Raw genomic sequence first — 21,367 nt, 5'->3', positions numbered from 1 at the left:
GAGACACGCTCTGAAGGTCGCGTTGATGGCGCTGGCTGCCTGCAAAACATTCCACCGACCGAGACAATGCGAGCGTGAAGGCTGCGACCGTTTCGCACATCCGTGTGCGCCAATACTGGGACCGAAGGAGGCGACGCAGCGGCGGGGCAGGTGATTAGCCCGTCATAACCCAGCCATGTAGGAGATTTCAATGCGGGCTGCGAAGGGGTACCAAAGTCAGGGCAAGTGAGAAAATTGCAAAGGATGGCGTGCAGTCCGGGTGGGGGAAGAGGCGCTCAATACGGAAAATGCACGCTTTATACGAAGGTAATATGTGAACTAAAGGTAGCGCAGCGAAAATAATGCACACAAACTTAGACGCTGACGACAGAACAGCGCAAAAGCTCAAGAAAAAAGATGTACACAGGATGGGGCTAGAAAGTCACGCTAGAAATGCAGATAATCATTGTATGCATTTTGCAGCGCCACGATTCTTATTACTCTTGGCAGTAGATCAGTATATACCGCTGTGGCGACAATCCGTAACGCAGCACGCCTGATAGCCGTGAGAAAAAGAATCTAATCAAGAAAGAATGATTATGATCATAATATATTATACGATGCGCGGAAATAAAAAATTAGTGGAAGGATGAAAGGAAAACTTGACGAAAAATTGCTTGGCGGAAATAAAGACGCGAGAGAAAGCTTACGTGGGCCTATCTTCCAGCCACGTCGAGTACGGATGAGGAACCAGAAAATGGCCCTGACGGAATCGTCGCAAAGAAAGAGCGGCGCGAAAACGAGGGCCCGGCTGGAAAATACAGCTCGTGCGCGAAGCGAGCTAGAGCAGCGATGCATCGCGCTCACCCACGAGACAAGCTCAACATGCACGGCATAGGCGCCGACTGAGGGCGCATGCGTGGCCGATGCACGCAAGCACGGATGCACGCCGCTGGCTTCGGTCAAGAAGGGATCCCAATGGCCTGAGCTGAAGCTGGTCGTGACGACGGCTACTCTTTCCACGGGTAACTGCTTACTTTGATGGCCGCCATTACAACGAAGCAGAGAGGAGCAGTGCAGAGTTCGGAAAGACGGGGAGCGCCACGGCACGGTGAACGTGCGGCCGCCTCGCACGCAACCAGAGGCGGACAGCTTGAGGCACGCACGCCGTCCATAAGGTTCAGTGCTTCGAGTATTACGTAGCAGCCGCATGTTCGGGAACACGCGTCCGTGCCGTCAGGAATGTGATAATAGACCTGCCGTTGCCTCCACGTTGGGTTGAGTGAGCTGGAGAGCGCGAGTGTCATCAGGGTGAGACATCTTAACCATGCAGACAAGACAGCAAAGCTTCCAGAATTCCGAGCTGGCTTCAGACTGCACGTTGAATCTGCAGAAACTGGCTCCTCAACTTGGTCTTTGCGGATAGATTTTGTGTGTGTGTGTGTGTGTGTGTGTGGTGTGTGTGTGTGTGTGTGTGTGTGTGTGTGTGTGTGTGTGTGTGTGTGTGTGTGTGTGTGTGTGTGTGTGTGTGTGTGTGTGTGTGTGTGTGTGTGTGTGTGTGTGTGTGTGTGTGTGTGTGTGTGTGTGTGTGTGTGTGTGTGTGTGTGTGTGTGTGTGTGTGTGTGTGTGTGTGTGTGTGTGTGTGTGTGTGTGTGTGTGTGTGTGTGTGTGTGTGTGTGTGTGTGTGTGTGTGTGTGTGTGTGTGTGTGTGTGTGTGTGTGTGTGTGTGTGTGTGTGTGTGTGTGTGTGTGTGTAGTAGAGATCTTAGAAGTAGCGGCAGTTGTAGCAAAACTATTTCTTACAGAGTGGACCCAGTGTAGTTGAGTCTACGCGAGCTTTCTTGGTACGATAGAGCCCAGGACTCGACTAGACTGGGTCCACTCTGTAAGACAGCAAAGCTTCCAGAATTCCGAGATGACTTCAGACTGCACGTTCAATCTGCAGAAACTGGCTCCTCAACTTGGTCTTTGCGGATAGTTTTTTTTTTTTTTTTGTGTGTGTGTGTGGGTAGTAGTAGAGATCGTAGAAGTAGCGGCAGTTGTAGCAAAACTATTTCTTAGTGGACCCAGTGTAGTCGAGTCTTGGGCTCTATCGTACTATATGCAAGAAAGCTTGTGTAGAGCCGATATTGGCGCAGCCGCATGTAATATGTGTACCTGACGCATCAAACACGCATAGAACACGAACATGCGACCACCATGCAAGTCCAGCAGGGCTGGGATGTTCCTCGGCAAAGGCTGCGCTGAGCGGTTCGTTGGCTATACCAAGAAGGCAGCCTCGGCTAACACGCTCCGCTGCCACATACGCATGTGGTCTGCGGCACCAAGCAAGCGCGACCAACTATCCTTCTCCCGAGTCTATACTCACAAAACTCTCCCCTGCATATTCGAGCGTGGCATGATCAGCCAAGCGGCAGTAATGAATTTCCTGCCTGCCTTAGCAGAAGTGTTACCAGCTCCACCAAGCGTTTCGCTGCCGGACGCCGGTGGCTTCATGGAGTGTGTTATATAATAAGAACTGAAGCTGGCGGGAAGGAAGGAAGGAAGTGGCCTGTGATGCGCCGCTGCTCCGAGACGAAGGCACGTCTGTCGCTGGCCTCGAAGTCAGGCGCAGCCCCTCAGCTGTTGCAGGCACGAGAGCGTAAAGCGTGGAAGAGCGTTCACCTATACGCTGCGGCGTCCTGTTTGTTTCTTGGCCAATATTTCAGGACCAAATGTCTGGCCAGCCAGCGCTAAACATGTGTGCGTGACAACAGTGTGGACCGAGGAACGTCTGTCTTCAATTAAAAAGCGCCAGAAACAGGCAGACAGAAATCACATACCAGTACAGAGTAGTTAGTTTGCCGGTTGAGTCGATGTGCATAACTGTACGACGAATAATGAATTGAATACGCCTTTATTATACTAACAGTGCTAAAAATCCACTAGGTCTTTCACAAATCCGCTCATTCTATCTCATGCTATGCAAGTTTGTCTTGAATTGCATGTTGTATGGCAATCCAGGGTAGAATGAGAGAAAGATCAAGCCGAGCCAACGTTTTGACAAGGGGCCCAGACGGAGAAAAGTCCACTTGTCGAAACGCTAGCTAGCTCGGCTTGCGCACTGAAGCTTCCCTTCAACCATTGTTCAATGTTCTTTCATATGCATACCTTTTCGTATGACGGTGGCTAACGAACGTGCAAAAAAAAAAAAAAAAAAAATTGCCGACGTTCTGAATTCTTTGCACCGCGTGATGCATTTAATGTACACAATAAATGAGATCATTTGTGAGTGAGTGAGAATACTTAAGTGCTTGTGCTAGCTTTGACATCTTTGATACTATGCATGCATAATGTTTCGCCAAGCCTCGCTCGCGCTCAGTTTCGTTTGTCACTTGAGAGTACCCTATGCTTTGACGCCGGCGAAGATGAAACAAAACCAGAAAAGCATTTATGGGCTCGACGACATTTGGTCGCCATGAATCAGCAGTCGGGAACGGAGGTCTCCGCCAGGGACATCGCACGCGCGGAATGCGGCGGACGACGGGGAAGCGCGCGCCTGGGCCCGTAATGTCCTCCGGGCCGCGCGAGCATACCGGTGTCGGATGTCGCAACATGGCGCCCGTTTCCTTCCCAGCAAGCACAACAGGCGCATGCACGGACGTCAGCATCAGCAAATAGCTCCACCGAAAAATGCGCATCAGCCGAATGGCACAGCTTCTCCTTGTGCTCTTTCTCAGCCCTTTCTTTTGGAGGCGTTGCTTCAGTCAGACGCTGCCGATAACTTGGCTGCAGGAAGAACTGCCCTGAAGTGTCCTCACAATGAGTCATTCGATTAATACAAGGAGGCAGGCCACCGAGCGCTTTCTCGTGTAACATACTGTGAACCAGGACGGGCCATCAGAGGGCGTTGGCCGCACGAAGACTCTAAAGAAGACTCCGCTGAGTTTTATTAAGGCGAAAGTCTTTAATGGCTCATACTGTCGTGGACAAAGTGTGTCCCGCTTTTGCGGCGGCTGCGTGGCGTTCCTTGGCGCGCTTTCAAGTGTAGGATTGCAGATGACAGAAGCGCTAGACAAGATGAGACTTTTGGAGGAAATTTGGCGCAGTATCTGTCACACTTTCTCCGACAAGTGTGCGTTTGGATGGTACGTACGCTATCGCTCCTGTCGCGTGGCGTTCCTTAGCGCACGTTCGAGTGTGGGATTGCAGATGGCAGGAATGATAGACAAGACTTCTCAAACTTTCGCCTTTCACTACTTTAGTCGCAAAAGTCCCTCGTAATTTTTTTCTATTTTTAAGAGGTTTTTATTTTCTTCGCACATAGGCTGATGTTCGAGTGGACCTGAATTTCACTGCACTCGCTTCAGGAATAGTGAAGTTTGAGATTTTACATTTTTGCTTGAAGTGCATGCTCTGACAGAGAAGCTTCCATTTTTACCACGTGTTAATCATATTTTATGATAAACAGGAGGCTAGAGTATAGCTCCGCTTTCAGTGAAAGTCGAAGAAGGCCGATGAACTTTCGTTTTGGCAATTAGAAGAACGTATTTTGTCAGATGCAAGTCTCATCGGCTTCGGGACGGCGATTTGGGTGTTGACTTGAGCGTACGCAACCAGTGTGGGTGGCGTAGCCACACAGTGGAAACAGAGGAACTTTAGCTCCGAGGCTTCCATTGTGGTGGTCAAAGCAGTTAAAGACTGTCATTTGATATCACTTCATAGCTCCCGACATCATCACGCGTGGCAAATAGCAGGACCCGATTCACGCGAGCACGCATGGATGACGTGTTCTGCAGCATGGCGCGTAGATTTATTTCCATAGCAAGAAAATAAAATAACGAAGCAGCATCAAACCATTAAGCAGTGACAGTGACGACAGATTACCAGAAGGGGGCGATGGCGGGCGCCGTGCCTATCTTTAGGCCCGTAGCCTCAGGGGTAGGCCGCGGCCAGGCGGAGAGGAAAAGAGAAATGCACGACCAGCTGTGTCGGCGATTCTGTGCGAGGCACGGGTATGGATGCAGCACAGGACGACGAAGTCGCCTGCTGGCTGGCGTCGCTGGCTGGATGGCTGGCTGCCGCTTTCGGAAGCCCGCAAGCAGTCGCTCGCTTCCATCTGCCGCTCTGGCATGAAGCGCGTGCGTCGCCCGTGAAGGGAAAAAGAAGGACGACAGGAGACACGCGGAGGGCGCATATGGCGGCCGCTCTGGGCAAGGAATGAATCTCGCACGCGCTACTCGGCCCCACGTGTTACGCAATAACTGTGCCCGTCGATGGTTGCTGGATAAGCGTAGGGGTATGCGTACGCGAGGGTAAAAGGAACATCTCCAGATGCCGCCCTAAGCTTTGTGAAAAAATATAAACTCCATAGTCGGAAGACAAATGATGTGTACGCGTCTCCGGCGGCGTGCGCCTCAATAGCTGCTTCTTGAGGAGCTGCCATAATAAAGTTGGCCGGAGAACGTGGCGCGGCTTATATACGAGACTTTCTCGTCCAGGAAGGAGCTCTTTTCCTTTTTTGCTGAGTGATGTCACATTGTTCCATGGAATGCTTTGTCTGCCAAGAAGCAGGAGTGAGTGTATATATAGGCAACACTGCCGGAGTCTAACTGAGATACCCGACTATTCCGGTATAAAGAAACAGACAATGGGCAGACTTTCCTGAATGATATACCATATCTGGCATCCTAGTAGTTCCTTGTGTGTGTGCACACGCTCGACGCACCCCCTTCTGTCACCAAACACACACAATTTCTAAACTCTGTGCTCCGAAGTAAATGAAGTGTTAATCGGCAATCATGTTTTGTGAAGACAGTCGCTTTCCACAACTACAGGCGTTGCCGAATGGTGTGGAGAAAGCGATCCGCTGCTAAGCCCTGTATGTGTTCTCGCGGGGCCCATAATGATCTCGCAGATTAGGGCCCAAATGAGCGGCCAAGCTGGCACTATTCCGACAAATGCTGCGGAACTGCCATCGGGTCCTTATTTCAGGTCACGCGAGGAGCCGGATGGAGGGAAGGGGGGAGGCGGGGGGGGGGGGGGGGTATGAAACGCGTAAGGGGAAGAAAAAAAAGAAAGAATAACGTCTGGCTGCTGCACGCCTCGTGCACACGTCACTTAACCCATTAACGACCGCGTGCGCCGCTGCGGGCGCCGGCGTACATAACGTTGCAATTCGATAAGAACGGTGCACTTGAAGTGATACTTGCCTTTCTCATTTTCTCGTCGCTTCTTTCGCTCTATCCTTTCGGTCGCAGCGGTGGGTAACCATCTGGTGTAAGAAAACACGTAACTAAGTAACAGGAAGAGCTGCGCGAAATATGTATGTAGTCCAGCAACACTCTGCACTGCCTCCCAAACTTCTGTTCCGGCCAAGTTGATCTACCTTGTTCCAGAGCTGTGGAAGCTAGACTGGCCGAGATGGTGGTGGTAAAAACGTTTATTAATTAGAGTTTGGGAGCCACAGAGTGCCCCCGCTACGTGGTCGGCGTCCCTAGTCCGGGACACCGCATAGTCGGCCAGTCGTAGGCCAGGTTAGCGGAATTTGCTACTCACAGGCGTACGATAACACTGGTGTACATACGCACAACAACGAACCTAAGAATTTTAGCACTATTTCATTCGACAGCTGCCGCGCAGACCTGTGGTACCTAACGTTACTCCATGCAAACGCGCCAATAACGACAGCATATTTTGCGCTACCAGGAAAGGAAAAGTTTTAATCTTTTAATCGCCTTCGACTTATTTAATGCTCTTGTACGCCCTTACCCCGGACCGCTCATGTCCGCTGCCCGTAGCCTCGTCTTTGGTGCGAGAGACTTCGGAAGGGGGAAGGTATAGTCTTTTCCATATTTTGCAAGAGGGTGCATGATGCATATGTGAAATAAGTGAGTGGAGAGACGAAGTGGATGTGGCATAATCAAAACTGAAATAAACAAAAGGGTAATATGTTCCAATAATATAGGTTCCCCTATGGTTGCGTCTCTATATCTATTATTTTATGCAATGCACAGTCATGACAGCTCCGACCGCTCGAATGTTTTGTTGCGCACGAGTCCAACGCTGATGCGCTAAGTACGATGCACTATACTACGGTGATAATGGAGAGGACGTCGTCAAACTGCCGCTTTCACTAACTCCTTTCTGCTTGTTCTCACTGCGCCATGATAAGGGTCGCGACAGACTCCAAGGTTACTAAGCTTGAGCGTCTGCTAATGTTACAGTCCCAACTATAGGCAGTCTGTACAGATGATGTTTGTAATGGTACCTGTACCTCTGAGGGCCTCTGCAGGGGGAAGTGGGTGGGAGTGAGAAAGGGGGCAACGAAGTAGTTCGGCTAGTCGGTACAATTGGATAAAAAAAAATAATAAAGGAACTAGTCGCGAGACGTTCACGTGTGCTCGTAGACATACAATAGACCCGCTGTTGCTTTCTCCCAGGAGACGAACCTCGTCAACTCTTGGTCGCGTCACGACGCTGTGTGTTGCTGAGACAACACAAAGGACTACGGGCGGGCACGGGGAATGAGGCGGGCCGCCTATTGCGCCGATGCAGCGTGACCCCTGTCGCCCACATGTTATTTCAGTTGAACGACAATGTGTACTGTATAAAACAAGGCAAAAACGGAAAAAGAAAAGCAAGTCTTGCTTTCTACCTCCTGCCGCGCTGGGCATCTCAGCGCAGATGCTCTCATGTATACACACGGAGAAGCTAGCGGCGATACGCATGACCGGCGCGTGTACATAGCCGTGAGAAGAACACGGAGTATCCGTTTCATCCTGGAAGGAATGCTGTACACGTTCCTTGCATGCACGCTGTCTCAACGTGCACCGTGTACTTGAATGAAAATAAGCACCGACACGAGTCTGTCCGGAATTTGCTGCTCTTTTGTCGTTGACTAAATGGCTGACGAAGGAAATAGAAAAGGCGTGGATAAAGGCAGAATAACAAGCACGCAGGCGAGCCCGTCCTTGCGGAGAAATAATCGTGCCTCTCAATGTACGAGTGTTGTTCGCAAGGTTGACGCGGTCCTTAGGTGGTTAAGGGGCCGATATTGAATTGTAGAGATTAAGGTCAAGTTGGCTACGATTGAAGGCAATCTTCTGTGCGCACACCATACCGCGCCGTTCTTTTATGTGTGCGCGCGCGTGTCGGCGTGTGTCGCGCAACTGGGTGCGTTGAAAGAGAACAAGGTAAGATGTAAGCACTGGGGCACCTCACATTTAGGCTGACCAGACCGCGTTCCTTACGGCTAAGCGGTATATGCTTTCAGCTCCGTTGCAGACAAAAGGATATGAGAAAAACTTGCATCCAGTTGAACGTACTGCAGCACAGCGAACCCCGTATACAGTTCAAGGACTTCGGAGAAGGCATCAAGGATTCATGCTTGACACCTACGGCCAAGACCACGTGATGCAATTTCATAGAGTCAAGGTAGAGTCAAGCCAGAAAGCTGGTGTCGGCGTTATGAGCGAAGAATCACGGGTACATATTCCTCTGGCAAATAATAGTTGGCAGGTGACATGGCCGGTGCACAGATTGGCTGGAGAGAGCGTGACGTCACGGAGTCATATGACATGGCCGAGTCGGCAGGAGATGGGAATCGAAGCTGGGCCCTCTGATCCTGAGCCGCATGGCTTGGTTAAATCGGGGCTATCCACGCAAGGCGGTCTTGCGCGTAATGCAGCTGTATGCACGCTAATGAGTATATGTATGTGAGATACCAGAAGCACAAATAAAGGGATTAAGTGAGTAGCAGAACAAAGTGCAAGTTCTTGAATGAGGATGCACATGGTAACCGTAGACGGGATCCAATACCTTTAAAGGCGGATCTTAAATGCTCCCCAACTTTCTCTCTTGAACGTCTTTTACACTGATTAATTATTTTATTCTCGTTCAGTATATTTAACCAACGATGTGATTTTCATTGGTGGCTTCGCGTGCAGATATGTAGGGCAGTCAAGGTGGGTTAAATGCCACGTAAAAAAAGAAAATCAGCGATAATACTCGCACAACATCCGGGTTTGTGGTATATCGCACCAAATTAAGGGGGACAGAAGCTGGTATGAAACATGACTGAAAGGTGTTTGCGCTTCAGTTAAGACAAGGACTACCCACGTAAGGAACAGGACATGCTGGTATGGAAGTTTCGCATTTATGAAAGCATACACCTAGTACCTAGTACTCAGCAGAACTTGAGTTGAATATATCCCCCCCCCCCCCCCCCCCCCACACACACACACACATTACCTCCCCCACCACTACGGTCGTTATCAAGTTATCTCTAATGAACGCTGTATACTTCATGATGACACCAGGCTGATATTCCGTGCATTTGTCTTCTATGCGCGCAGCACGCCAGTCAGTGCCCCCTGGAGCCTGTCTACTGCGAGAACAAGTGCGGCGTCAAGGTGTCGCGGCGACTGCTGCAGGAGCACCGCACCAACGACTGCACCAAGCGGCTCGTGCCCTGCCCCTACTGCCGCAAGGAGTTCGTCTTCGACACGCTCAAGGTTCGTGCACTAATACGTGACGCGCATGTGCGGGGTCGCGTCAGAGTCCTAGTAAAGCGACATCGATCGTGAAAGAACTGCACATGTATGTCTGAAAACCACGGAGCCAAATTGAAAGAAAGGCTGCTGAACGACACAATCTGGTTTAGCAACTGGGTTAAGAACGGAACTAGCCGAGTGCCGTGGGCGGCGTAGGCGCGCCATGCCGAGTTCCACAATATGAGATCAGCATCCAGGTCCGTTAAAACTTTCAAAAGGGTTAACTGCAGAGAAATTGCGACTTCCTTCGAAATCGCTGAAATCGTATGTGGAAGGTGCGATTTTCTAAAGGTGCATCACAATTATTCCACGTATTTGTGCGCAAACGCCCCGCCGGGGTGGCGCAGTGGTTACGGCGCTCGACCACTGTTCCCAAGGACGCGGGATCGAATCCCGGCCTCGGCGGCCGCTTTTTGATGGAGGCGAAAAGCAAGGCGCCCGTGTGCTGTGCGATGTCAGTGCACGTTAAAAAACCCCAGGTGGTCGAAATTTCCGGAGTCCTCCACTACGGCGTCTCTAGTAGCCTGATTCGCTTTGGGACGTTAAACCCTACAAACCAACCTGTGCGCGAATGGCGTTATTTCCTCGGTTTGGTACGCGCTGCCCCAGACCCCGCTCGCGCAGGCGCGAGGCGTGCGTGACATCACACGTCTCGCAGAGATTTGCTCCCGTCGCACGTACCGTGGTTTGGCTCGGCTGTAGCGTTTGAGGCTGTGTGGGAGTTCCGAGCGGGCGACTTGAAAACGGTCATTAAAAATCTGTTAAAACGCAGTGCCACTTGGAGTGTCGGTTACTCAGATTACCGTTGTGAAGTGGGAAGGGGAACTGGCACCCGAAAAGCTCCTTGCCCCGGAGTCCCACCGAACTCATCGACCCACCATCATCCGTATACAACACCTCCAGTAACACCCCCCCCCCCCCCCCCCCCCCCCCCCCCCTGCTCCAGGGTCGCGATGTGGGGCGGGGGAAAATATCTGGCCGCCTCATCAAGCGACAAAGAGTAGAATGAATGAACCGGGGAGAGCCAATACATTTCGCTGAGGTGTGCGCACCCAGAAAATTAATAGCTGTGCATATTATATAATCCAAGTTGGCATGTCGGTGATAGTTCTTCTGTTATGGCCATTAAGCAATCTTTCTCAAGACACCGCGCCGTCATTCGTCGCTTCATCAGCCCAGAGTAGCCGCGGCGCCGAAATGAAGAGGGGGAGTGTGGGGTGTGTGGAGGGTAGAGACAGCAATTTTTGTTACTTGACCGGTATGATTTCCAGATTTGAGTGCGTGATGAATGATACGGATTAGAAAACTGCGCCGTCGTACATAAATAGCGCCGTCCACGTTACATTTTCATCATTTAGGACCCGAGCACTGAAGCTTTTTACTTACTCTGTTAGAATTTGCTCACGCTGGCATAAAAACTCTAGGATGTCATATATTTATTTTTCTGCCAGTTCAAAGAATGCATTATATGCTGGCTACAGGCAGGCGGCAGGAATAACAAAGACGAGTGCGTTTCCAATTTAGTTCATTCCGCATTGCATCCTAGGTGGTTTTCCGCCGGAGATTATTTTAACAAAAACTGAAGCCAATGAGAATACGCCCGAGGCATCACCTAGCTAATGACATGGAAAACGCAGATATGTGACAAACGCGTTTCCATGTTTTTATCCTGTATAAATGTAATTACATGGAGAAACACGTGGTACAGAAAGCATTTTGTTTTCTTCAATTTTCCCCGTTGTTGTTATATGCCACTTGTAAGTTTTGTATATTGAAGTCCCCTTTCCCCCAAGGCGCGCGATTGGCGCGATTTTTGTGCTTCCCTTTTTAGTGTTACGCACGGCCGAGCGTCAGGTGCGGGGCGCTGTCGTTTCAGTCACATGCTGAGGATCGCAACAGAGCAAAGTGTTTCGTAGTTGCTGAATATATATCCTGATAAAGGATCGGACCCGCAAGATAAAGCTGCGACACCTGGATCCATATTCTTAATTCTGTGCTCAGCATCTTTCGGAAATGAAAAGCGTCATGAATTCCTTCCTTGCTTGAGTAAAACAATACCTTTGCGCTACTCCCCCCCCCATTCGCTGGTCCGGCAGATGCGTAGGTCGGCTTCGAGCTCAGAAGGTTCCGGGCACAAGCGACTACAGAAAGCGAGAGCGTTCAGCGCGTCGCGTCTCCTATACTTATATAACACATAAGAATCATGCAGCTGTAGCAGGCGCATGAATGGAGCGAGTGGAGCGCGGAGCTATAGGTAAGGATCCACATCATAGCTCCCGAGACATGACCTCCGAGATCAACGCAGGGATGGTCTCGGAGGCTCTATGCCTGAGTAGTAGTAGTTTCGAGGGCAAAAAAAGAAAAAGTTTTCAGCAGGCTTCGCGTAAGAAACGACTAAGTCAAATAACGAAAGCCAGTGCTCATCGCAGGACCAAAATAGATTGCAATTCAATGCAGTATCGCCATGACGTACATTTCAAACCAGAACAATGCATCAAATATCATTTTTGCATCGGAAAAAGGGATGTTGCGAAATAAGTGCAAGTCGGCGAGAGGGCAACAAGAGGAGTGAAAGGCCTAAAAGTGCTCTCAATCCTACCTGCAGAACCACATTCCCAAGTGCCCGCGGTACCTGGTCCAGTGTCACCAGTGCGAGACTACCAAGATCCCTCGGGAGGACCTCGAGCACCATCTCAAGGACTTCTGCCCTGCCGCGGCTGTGGGTTGCGTATTTAAGGATCTGGGCTGCAAGTTCAAGGTGATGGCGCGCCTCATGTCCTTGCATGCATGCTTGCCTTCCGCCCTGTGGGTCACTCTCTACTGTGCATGTTTCGCGGGCTTCTGTGGGAAAAGTCATACGTCCAAATCAGTGGAACGTACACGCAAAGAATGGCATGACAATGTACTGTTGCTACCGTCCACAAAATGAACATATCAGGCAACCTACAGGTCGCACAATGCATTCTCAAAGAGTAGATTAAAGTGCGCGTCTGATGATCAGTGCTACTCAAAACACTCTTGAATGCCTTTAGAGCTTGTTTGGAACCTCTTTAGGCATCACATTACTGAAGCCAGAGTTGTATGACTGAAAATAGGCTGATTTGATGTGTTTTAGCAACTAGCAGATGTCTCAGCTGCATGATTGCAAGAAGGAAAATCTTTAATGTAACGTCTATGTTATCTCTATGGCACCTCGTGGCGATCGGTGGACTGGCATAACATGCAAAAGACTTGTCCAGTGGCATTCTAACTCCTACTGCTCCTCTTGTTCGCAGGGTTCACAGTTCGCCCTCGACCAACACCTGGAGGAAAGCAGCAAGAGCCACCTGGGCCTGCTCTGTGGCATTGTGTCGCGACAGCAGCAGCAGATCTCGGCACTGCGCACAGCGCTGCATGGTCTCGTGGCCAACACCACGGGCACATTGCTCTGGAAGATCTCGGACTACTCGCACAAGATGGCGGAGGCCAAGGCCCAGGAGGGGGGCCTGGAGATTTGCAGCCCACCTTTCAGCACCAGCCCCTACGGCTACCGGCTCATGGCCACACTCTTTCTCAACGGGAATGGCTCTGGGGAGTCGACGCACCTTTCAGTCTACATCAAGTTGCTACCGGGCGAGTATGACTCGCTGCTACCCTGGCCTTTTGCACACACGGTGTCGTTCGCACTGCTCGACCAGCCATCAACGCCGGAAAAGGCGTGCCACATCGTCGAGAGCTTCGTGCCAGACCCGACGTGGAAGAACTTCCAGCGGCCCAGCCGCGAGCCGGACGCACTGGGCTTCGGCTTCCCACGCTTTGTGTCACACGAGATGCTCAAAAAGTGCCACTACATCCGCGATAATGCCATCTTCATCAAGGTCACCGTGGACGAGAGCAAGATAATTGCCGTGTGACTGCCTACCATTAGGCAGAGACTCAAGTGCGCGGTGTGACCTCACAACACGCGGCAACTCAAGTTTTGGTGCCGAGGAGGCGTTCGCTGAGCCTCGCATGTTGTGACAGTGCACGAAATCGCTTACGAACGGCAGATGCAAATTTTAAAATGTGCTGTCTTTTGACATCATGAGCTAACATGGCTGAGCAAGGTGCTGCTGCCACTGTTGTCCCTGTTTCATGCTGCCCAAAAGTGTTTTGGTCTAGAAGGCCCTTGCATCTTATGCCACGCACTGCTGACTCTGTTGACAGCGAATTACGTATATTGACATAACCTTCAGTCTGAACTGCTCAGGAAAGCCAGAATCAGCATAACAGTTGAAGTGGAGGCCCTCAGAATCTCAGTGGTTTTTTAAAGTGCACTTTACGCCTTGATATGAAGTGGAAACAAGAAGTGGTGACACCCTTTAGACCGAGAGAGTTGCACATGTTTGGCATTACAGTCATGAAAACACTTCAGGGAAACAATTATACAACACACGCATGTATAATTACCCTTCAATACTGCCATAATTTTGTTTTATATATGGTCTACTAAAATTCCCTGTGCAATGCTTTCACAAATGATGACAGGCTGCATACAATTGTCCAATATGTTAGACTGTGCTACCCCAGAGAGCAAGTGCCACAAAACAGGATTTGTGGAACACTGCAAGCTACAATATGGCTTTCCACAACCTTGAGCATTGTTTATGTGCAAATTACAGGAGAAAGAGTTGCAAACAAAACACATGCAGCCCCGTAAAACTGCTTCTGAGCACTGAAAATGCGTAAATGTGCTTAAATGAAGTGGAAACGCCTGGAGAGCAAAAAAAAAAAAAAACAGCAAGAAATATAATCTAATAGACTCAGGTATGTGTGCAACAAGTTCCACTTTCAGCTGAAAAAAAAAAAAAAGAATTGCACTGTAGAATATATCAAAGAACCACGCTGTTGCTGCAGCTGTTACATGCTACACAAGATATCTCAGGAACGAAACTTTCATGGGCATAAGAAAGCCCCCGTCAAAGATTCTATCCCTTATGGGCTTTAATAATAAGCTTTCCTCTCCACCCTTCATTCAGACTCATTTAATGTAAACTGAGCTTTTCATTTCTCAGCCAGCTGCCAATTCTAGTGCAGCTCCACACTTCACACTTTTCAGCAATATAACAAATAATTTCTAGCTCTTTTTCCACATTAATTATTCTACATGCTACTACCAAGACACGCCTTTTAAATGATACTACAATAACGAGCTATAGGACACAATAGCGCTGCTGAAAAACATCTGAGCCTGTCACAATGAAGGCAACATGAAATATTTCCTTCTTTAGACTTTACCAAGCCAAAGTTTTTAACTGCTTTTTTTCAAGAACTGCCTTTAGCGCTTTTGCTATTTTTGTGTACAAGTTGTTTATTATAGCACATATATCCCCTAATATAATGCTTTCAATGTTTTTCCCCATACTGTACATAAAAGAATTTATATACATGTATGCCTTATAAATATGCATTTCTTCATGAGAATGTTTGTACGAAACCATTATTTGTATGCTCCTAGTCATGTCCTTGATCATGTTCATCAGCATTGTCTGTAGATTTGTAGTCATGTTTGAAATATGCACGTGCCTTCACTGTTCTAGCCTTAATAAAGTCTTTTTAAATATCAAAATTCAAGGGGCACTCGTTTATTTTCATGTTATCACAGTCTTAGTGAGCAGTCGCTTAAATAAAAAAAGTCAAATGACGACCACCGGGCTTAACACACAATTTTGACCTCTAAATCTCGTGACCTTTACCTTGGCAGTGGTCACTGGCCACTTGGTTGCCTACATGACTATGCCCCAAAGTCAAATGGCGACCACCAGGCTTAACACAGAAGTTTTATCTCTAAATCTCGTGACTTTGACCTTGGCAGTGGTCACCGGCCACTTGGTAGCCTACGTGACTGCCCCAATCATAATGGTGACAACCAGGCTTAACACAGATGTTTGACCTCTAAATTTGGCGACCTTGACAGTGGTCACGGACTACTAGGTGGCCTACGTGACTGTCTCAAAGTCAAATGGCTTCCAAAGAAGTAGGATGACCAGTTCATCGCTGATGACGTTCAGCACGCATTCGACACCGAGCGTCGTGTCGAACAGGAAACCGTCGACGGTTGGGAAGGAGAGACATTTGGTGAGATATGTTTCTCCCTTCAACTCCGTGCGACACCAAATCACGCACATCAACTGCACGCTTCCTATTTCTTAATGTTACCCCTACCATTTTTCGTTCCATAGCCCTCTGGGTTGTCCTCAACTTAAGTAGAACTCTCTTGGTTAGCCTCCACATTTCAGCCCCATAGGCGAGTACAGGCAAGATGCAACTGTTGTATACTTTCCTCTTGAGCGATACCGGTAAGCTGCTAGTCATAATCTGCGAGTGCTTGCCAAATGCGCTCCATCCCAATCGTATTCTTCTTGTTATTTCCTTTTCGTGGTCCGGATCTGCGGTTACTACCTGTCCTAAGTAGACATATTCGCCTACTACTTCCAGTATTTCGCTACCTAATGTAAACTGCTCTTCCTTCCCGAGGCTGCTGAACATTACCTTAGTCTTCTGCATATTGATTTTCAAGCCTACCTTTCTACTTTTCCTGTCTAGGTCATCAATCATTATTTGCAGTTCATTCCCCGAGTTGCTTAGTAAGGCAATGTCATCAGCAAATCGCAGATTACTATTCTCCATCTACCCTTATCCCTAACTGCTGCCATTCCAAGTCTCTGAATACTTCCTCTAAACACGCTGTGAATAGTACTGGGGAGATTGTGTCTCCTTGCCTAACACCTTTCTTTATGGGAATTTTGTTACTTTCTTTATGCAGAACTATGGTTGCTGTGCAGCCACTACATATATCTTCCAGCACTTTCACGTACGGCTCGTCTACCCCCTGATTTTGCAATGCCTGCATCACCGCCGAGGTTTCAACTGAGTCAAATGCTTTTTCGTAATCAATGAATGTATGTATAAGGGCTGGTTATATTCCGAGCATTTTTCTATCACCTGATTGATGGTATGGATATGATCGATAGTAGAGTACCGTTTCCGAAACCCTGCTTGATCCTTTGCTTGACTGCAGTCTAAGGTTGTCCTGATTCTATTAGCAATTACCTTAGTAAATACCTTATACGTAACTGACAGTAAGCTGATTGGTCTGTAATTTTTAAGGTCCTTAGTGTCCCCTTTTTTGTGAATGAGGATAATGTTTGCATTCTTCCATGGTTCCGGTGCCGTCGATGACACCAGGCACTGCGTATACAGGGCGGCCAGTTTTTCTAGCACGATATCCCCCCCGTCCTTCAGCAAATCTGTAGTTATCTGATCCTCTCCAGCTGATTTCCCCCTTTTCATAGTTTCTAGTGCTTTCTTGACCTCGTCCTTCGTCACTGGTGGAACGTCTGACTGTTTTTCCCTACCGCCAATCTCATTACGGTCGCTACTGTAGAGATCTGTATAGAACTCCTCGGCTACTTTGACTATCTTGTCCATATTATTGATGATGTTGCCCGCCTTGTCGCTTATCGCATACATCTGGTTTTTGCCTATGCCCAATTTCTTCTTTACTGCTTTAAGGCTTCCCCCGTTCTTTACAGCATGCTCAATTTTCTCCATGTTATACTTCCTTATATCGGCCACCTTGCGCTTATTGATTAGCTTTGATATCTCGGCCAATTTGATCTGGTCTGTTAGATTGGAAGCTTTCATACTTTGGCGTTTCTTAACCAAATCTTTCGTCTCCTTAGACAGCTTACCGGTATCCTCTCTAACTGTCCTACCGCCTACTTCTACCGCGCACTCAGTAATGATATCTCTGAAATTATTGTTCCTTGCCTCTAGGGTAAGGTCGCCATCCTCAGTTAGAGCTGAATACCTATTCTGTAGCGCGATCCTGAACTCTTCTGCCGTTCCCCTCACAGCTAATTGGTTGATGGGTTTCTTTCTTACTAATCTGTTGCATGCCTTCTTCAGATTTAGGATAATTCGGGACCTCACCATCCTGTGGTCACTGCATCGCACTTTCCCGATTAACTCTACATCTTGCATTTGAGCCATTATTAAGCAACATTTCTTCCAAGAATGTTAGAAAAGTTTGAACATATCAGCAATGCAGAGCCGCACTAAATAGGTTAACCATCTGAAAAAGAAAAAAAAAAACATCTAACAATGCCTCTTCTTGTAAAACTTTCTCTTTATTTAACATGTAAAACGCATATATACATGCTCCCAACATACCCTCCCCGCGCTTCTTATCTCTTCATTACCCACAACACAGCAACTCGCCAAGCTCTTCAGCAATAGCGGGTGATGACTTTTTTTAGCCCTAGCAGATTCCCCGACCTGCACCCAATGTACCGTAGAGCAGGAAAACCGAGAGCAAAGCGAAAGCTGCTCAAAGTATTGTAGTGTCCAATGAATCTGCATTGCCACAACAGCAGGCACTGCTGTGGTTCTTAGAGGTGCGGTTGTATTCTTTATCTTTCGCTTTCTTACAAGCCAAGAGGCCACATACAGTATCACCATCAGTTAATGCCATATGTGCGGATAAGGGTAGCAACCTCATACTGCTCAAACGATGCCATGCTCTTTGAGCAAATTGGAGGCGATCACAATGCGCTGCACCTCGCTCGTGCCCTCGTAGATCTCGGTGATGCGTGCATCACGGTAATGTCGTTCTGCTGGCATGTCTGTCACGTAGCCCATGCCACCCAGTATCTGCAGTGCCTGAAAAAAGGAAGAAAAAAATGTTTCCGGGTCAATTCCGCTGCCATCAGTGGATGTTATGAAATGCCTGAAGCAGTGGGCATTACATTTAACAAGTGGTAGGTTTGTTCTACTACCCTTCCTCCTCAATATCTTAAACGTTGAATGAGTCAAGTTTTTCTATTTCACAGGCCATTAACAAAGCTCCGCCACCTGGACCAATTCTAATAGTGAAACTGATGACCTAGGACATGACTTGACTTTGGAATTTACTTAAGACCAAAAATTTGTTCCTCGAAGCTTGTGTTTGCTACCTCTATGAATTTATGCTGAATCGTCCGTGCTCCACTGGATGAGCCATTTAATTTCTAAATAGCAACAAGAAGCAGAACACGTAAAACCTCAACAATTCAAACTAACAGACCATTTGAAGAATTGGTAGAGTCTTGTATTTTCTCATTCCAGCAGTGACCTACAGCCCCCCGGTTAATTAAAGAAATTTCGGGTGCTGCGCAAAAACTCCTGATCACAATTTCGCTGCAAACCAATGAAATGACACCTTCTAGAAACTGCAAAGTGGTGCTGACGATGTTTGATATGCCATGGCATCCCAGCGCCCCAGATTTCCCAGCACACAAAAAAGGTAATAATAATAGACCCTGTGTAATGGACCACCGAAGCACTCACTTGCGTAGGAGGTGGAGTCCTTTTAGTGCAATGCATCCCTGAATGCAGGTTTCAGAGTAACATGCTCTCGACACCTTGTCAAGCTATGGCTGGGCTGGAGGTGGCCGTGCACACACTCGTTGCTTTTCTATAGACCTTATGCAAAAGTGCTGCCATCTACCGAAGGGAAACCGAAACATGCAATCGGCACCATGTTGGGGTATTGCGGTCGCGAGATTGCCTGGCGTGAAATGTAGCGGCTTTCTCGGTTTGGTGATCTTTTTATTTTAATGTTTAAGAGAAAAATAACGACAACTAGTGATCTCAGGGTGTTTCTGTGTTGTCCAAGTTTGCGACTAGCTTTACAGGTACCTATTATGCGTCGAAAATAAAAGGAATCTGAGACGCATCCCGGAAGCGAAGGAATTCACAATGGTGTCGTACGTTGAAGACGAAGAAGTGCACTGGTGCAAGAATATAATTTCATTTCGTTTTGAAATGTCAGACGCACTTTTCTTCAATCGTTAATCTCAATTTGCATTTTTTTTTTTGCGTCGACGATCATATCATGGAGATTAAGGGTTAAGGTAAGCTCCACTCATGCATTGTACAGACGACGCCATATCACAACAATCACAATACATTTTGGTGAAACTGCTTGATTGCCTAAGTGTTTAATACTGACCAAAGACCTTGTGCTGCTGCTGAGCCAAAGGATGCAAGCTCGATCTTGGCCACAGCGGCCGTTTTTCTTTTGGAAGTGAAAAACTAAAACGCCCGTGTGTCGAGAGTTCGGTGCATGTTAAAGATCCCCAGGCGCTCAAAATTTATCTACAGCCCTCTACAACTACGCGCTTAACAGTCATGGTGTAGCTTGGAGACGCTAAAGAACAGCCTGACAATTTGCATTGCTGCTCATATTTAGGTGCCACGATAGCAGGTGATCGGCAGAATGGCAGCCTAACCATGACTGCTGATGCTGCACTGTGGGTGCATACCGTTGCTTTGACAATTCTGCTTGAAAGATGCAATCTTCGTAAAATATGCGAAGACCGAACAGGTGACCACAAGGGGTGAATGACATATTTACGCCGCCTACTGCGAGCGCCGGGCTAGCTGAAGGTCTGCTCCGGATCAGTTGGTCTGTCACACTTCATAAACAGGAAAATGTTTAAGACTTGTATAAAATCAAACTGAATGTTAAGCATGAAAATAAGCGGGCACGGCACTTGAAGCCGAAGCACCAGGCGCAAAACTAGTCCCGTGTGAGAAATTACTAGCTGACTGATGCAGCACAGTAATTGCTAGCAGACCACGGAGTGCTTCTTGGCAAATGACAAAATAAGGAAACAGCTCCCTTTTGTGTCTTTTCCTATAATCTATCTTCTGCTATTAAATTATTATCGCTCAAGAAGAACTCACCTTTTGGTAGCAGCTTCCCGCTGACCTCATTCGTGATCCCAGCGAGAAAAAACTACCAGGGCACTTAGGTCTCCTTGTGCGCTGCTAAAGAATATCGCTAAGTTCAAATGTTTCGTTTCCATTGCATGTTTGTTTTTAACCGAGGTAAATAATCACTACCTTGGTTAGCACGCGGTTTGATCAGTTTGACATGATTTTTCCATGGTTTAACATTCGATTTTGGATTATCCTCTTCGAAGCCTTTTCAACTCCCTGTTGTAGCCTAATGTTAATGAAAATATTGTTAATCCCATTTAGTTAATTAACAGTTATTAACTAAGAACTATAATTAGTGTAGTGAAGTACTCGATATAAGCTATTCAGTGAAATATGAATGATGTTGTAGCGGAAGTTCCTGTTTAGTTATGTCAAACCTCGTTATAACGAAGTCTCATTTTGCGCGGAAATTCGTTTGTTATATCCGATATTCATTGTAAAAGTACGCACAAATTCCTACAAAAAAAATTTCTGTTCATAAACCAAAGTAAAGGCTACCCTAAAATGAAAAGCACAGAGCTGAAAAAAAAGCATTTTTTTTTCTTCTTTAAAGCGTGGTATAAGCACGCGAAACCTTACCTTTCATTTTGCACTGCCAAGCAAAAATGAGCACACAAATCGGGATTTAGACCACGCAGAACTGATTTATTTAAAAAACGACGTAATCTTCATTTGGCGGCACTTCACACTATTCGATAAAATAAATTTCTCAACGAAATCGACACTGTGCAGCGCTTTCCCAGTGTCAGCTGATTTGGTCACAGGTAGGTTCTCAAGGTACCTTCTCAATTTCCTCGCCATATCGGTGGCCTCGGTGCTGCTGAGAGCTCGCTCTTCGCCTTCTTCTTCACTCTCATCGCTGCTTGTAGCATCATCTGTAGGAAGCAGCTGATCGACAATTTCTTGGTCAGTCAATTCGGGCGCCACAGCCAAGTTGTCATCGGCAGCAATAAAGTCCTCGAACGTAACATTCGGAACCACCAGTTGACGCCATGGCGTCTCGTCGAAATTGTCCGCTTCACCTTCAGAATCGTGGGCGTCGTTGGGCTCAGTCTCGCTGGTGGATGGGGC

The 21,367-nt window shown here is 47.8% G+C and overlaps 2 protein-coding genes across 3 annotated transcripts in view; one reads left to right on the top strand and one right to left on the bottom strand.

Moving 5' to 3' along the window:
• Window positions 1-15,087, top strand: part of Traf4 (TNF receptor associated factor 4) — a 68,665-nt gene extending 53,578 nt beyond the window's left edge. The window contains exons 2-4 of one of the 2 annotated variants that reach the window (XM_084598485.1): window positions 9,314-9,472; window positions 12,117-12,269; window positions 12,787-15,087. In XM_084598485.1, the coding sequence (XP_084454611.1) occupies window positions 9,314-9,472; window positions 12,117-12,269; window positions 12,787-13,404 (930 nt within the window). In that variant the 3' untranslated portion in view covers window positions 13,405-15,087. Of the gene's footprint in view, window positions 1-9,313; window positions 9,473-12,116; window positions 12,321-12,786 lie in introns of both variants that reach the window. The other variant, XM_084598486.1, reaches the window with a different exon arrangement.
• Window positions 15,088-17,642: 2,555 nt separating this feature from the next.
• Arc42 (Activator-recruited cofactor subunit 42) overlaps window positions 17,643-21,367 on the bottom strand; it is a 28,466-nt gene continuing 24,741 nt past the window's right edge. The window contains exon 10 of the mRNA XM_084598484.1: window positions 17,643-18,193. Within this exon, the coding sequence (XP_084454610.1) occupies window positions 18,038-18,193 (156 nt within the window). The 3' untranslated portion in view covers window positions 17,643-18,037. The remainder of the gene's footprint in view (window positions 18,194-21,367) is intronic.

This window comes from Amblyomma maculatum, chromosome 3, assembly GCF_055883805.1.
Source record: "Amblyomma maculatum isolate TAMU_Amacu chromosome 3, ASM5588380v1, whole genome shotgun sequence".
NCBI lineage: Eukaryota > Metazoa > Arthropoda > Arachnida > Ixodida > Ixodidae > Amblyomma > Amblyomma maculatum.
Note: the sequence above shows the minus strand (reverse complement) of the source record. Positions and strands in the feature narration are given on the sequence as shown.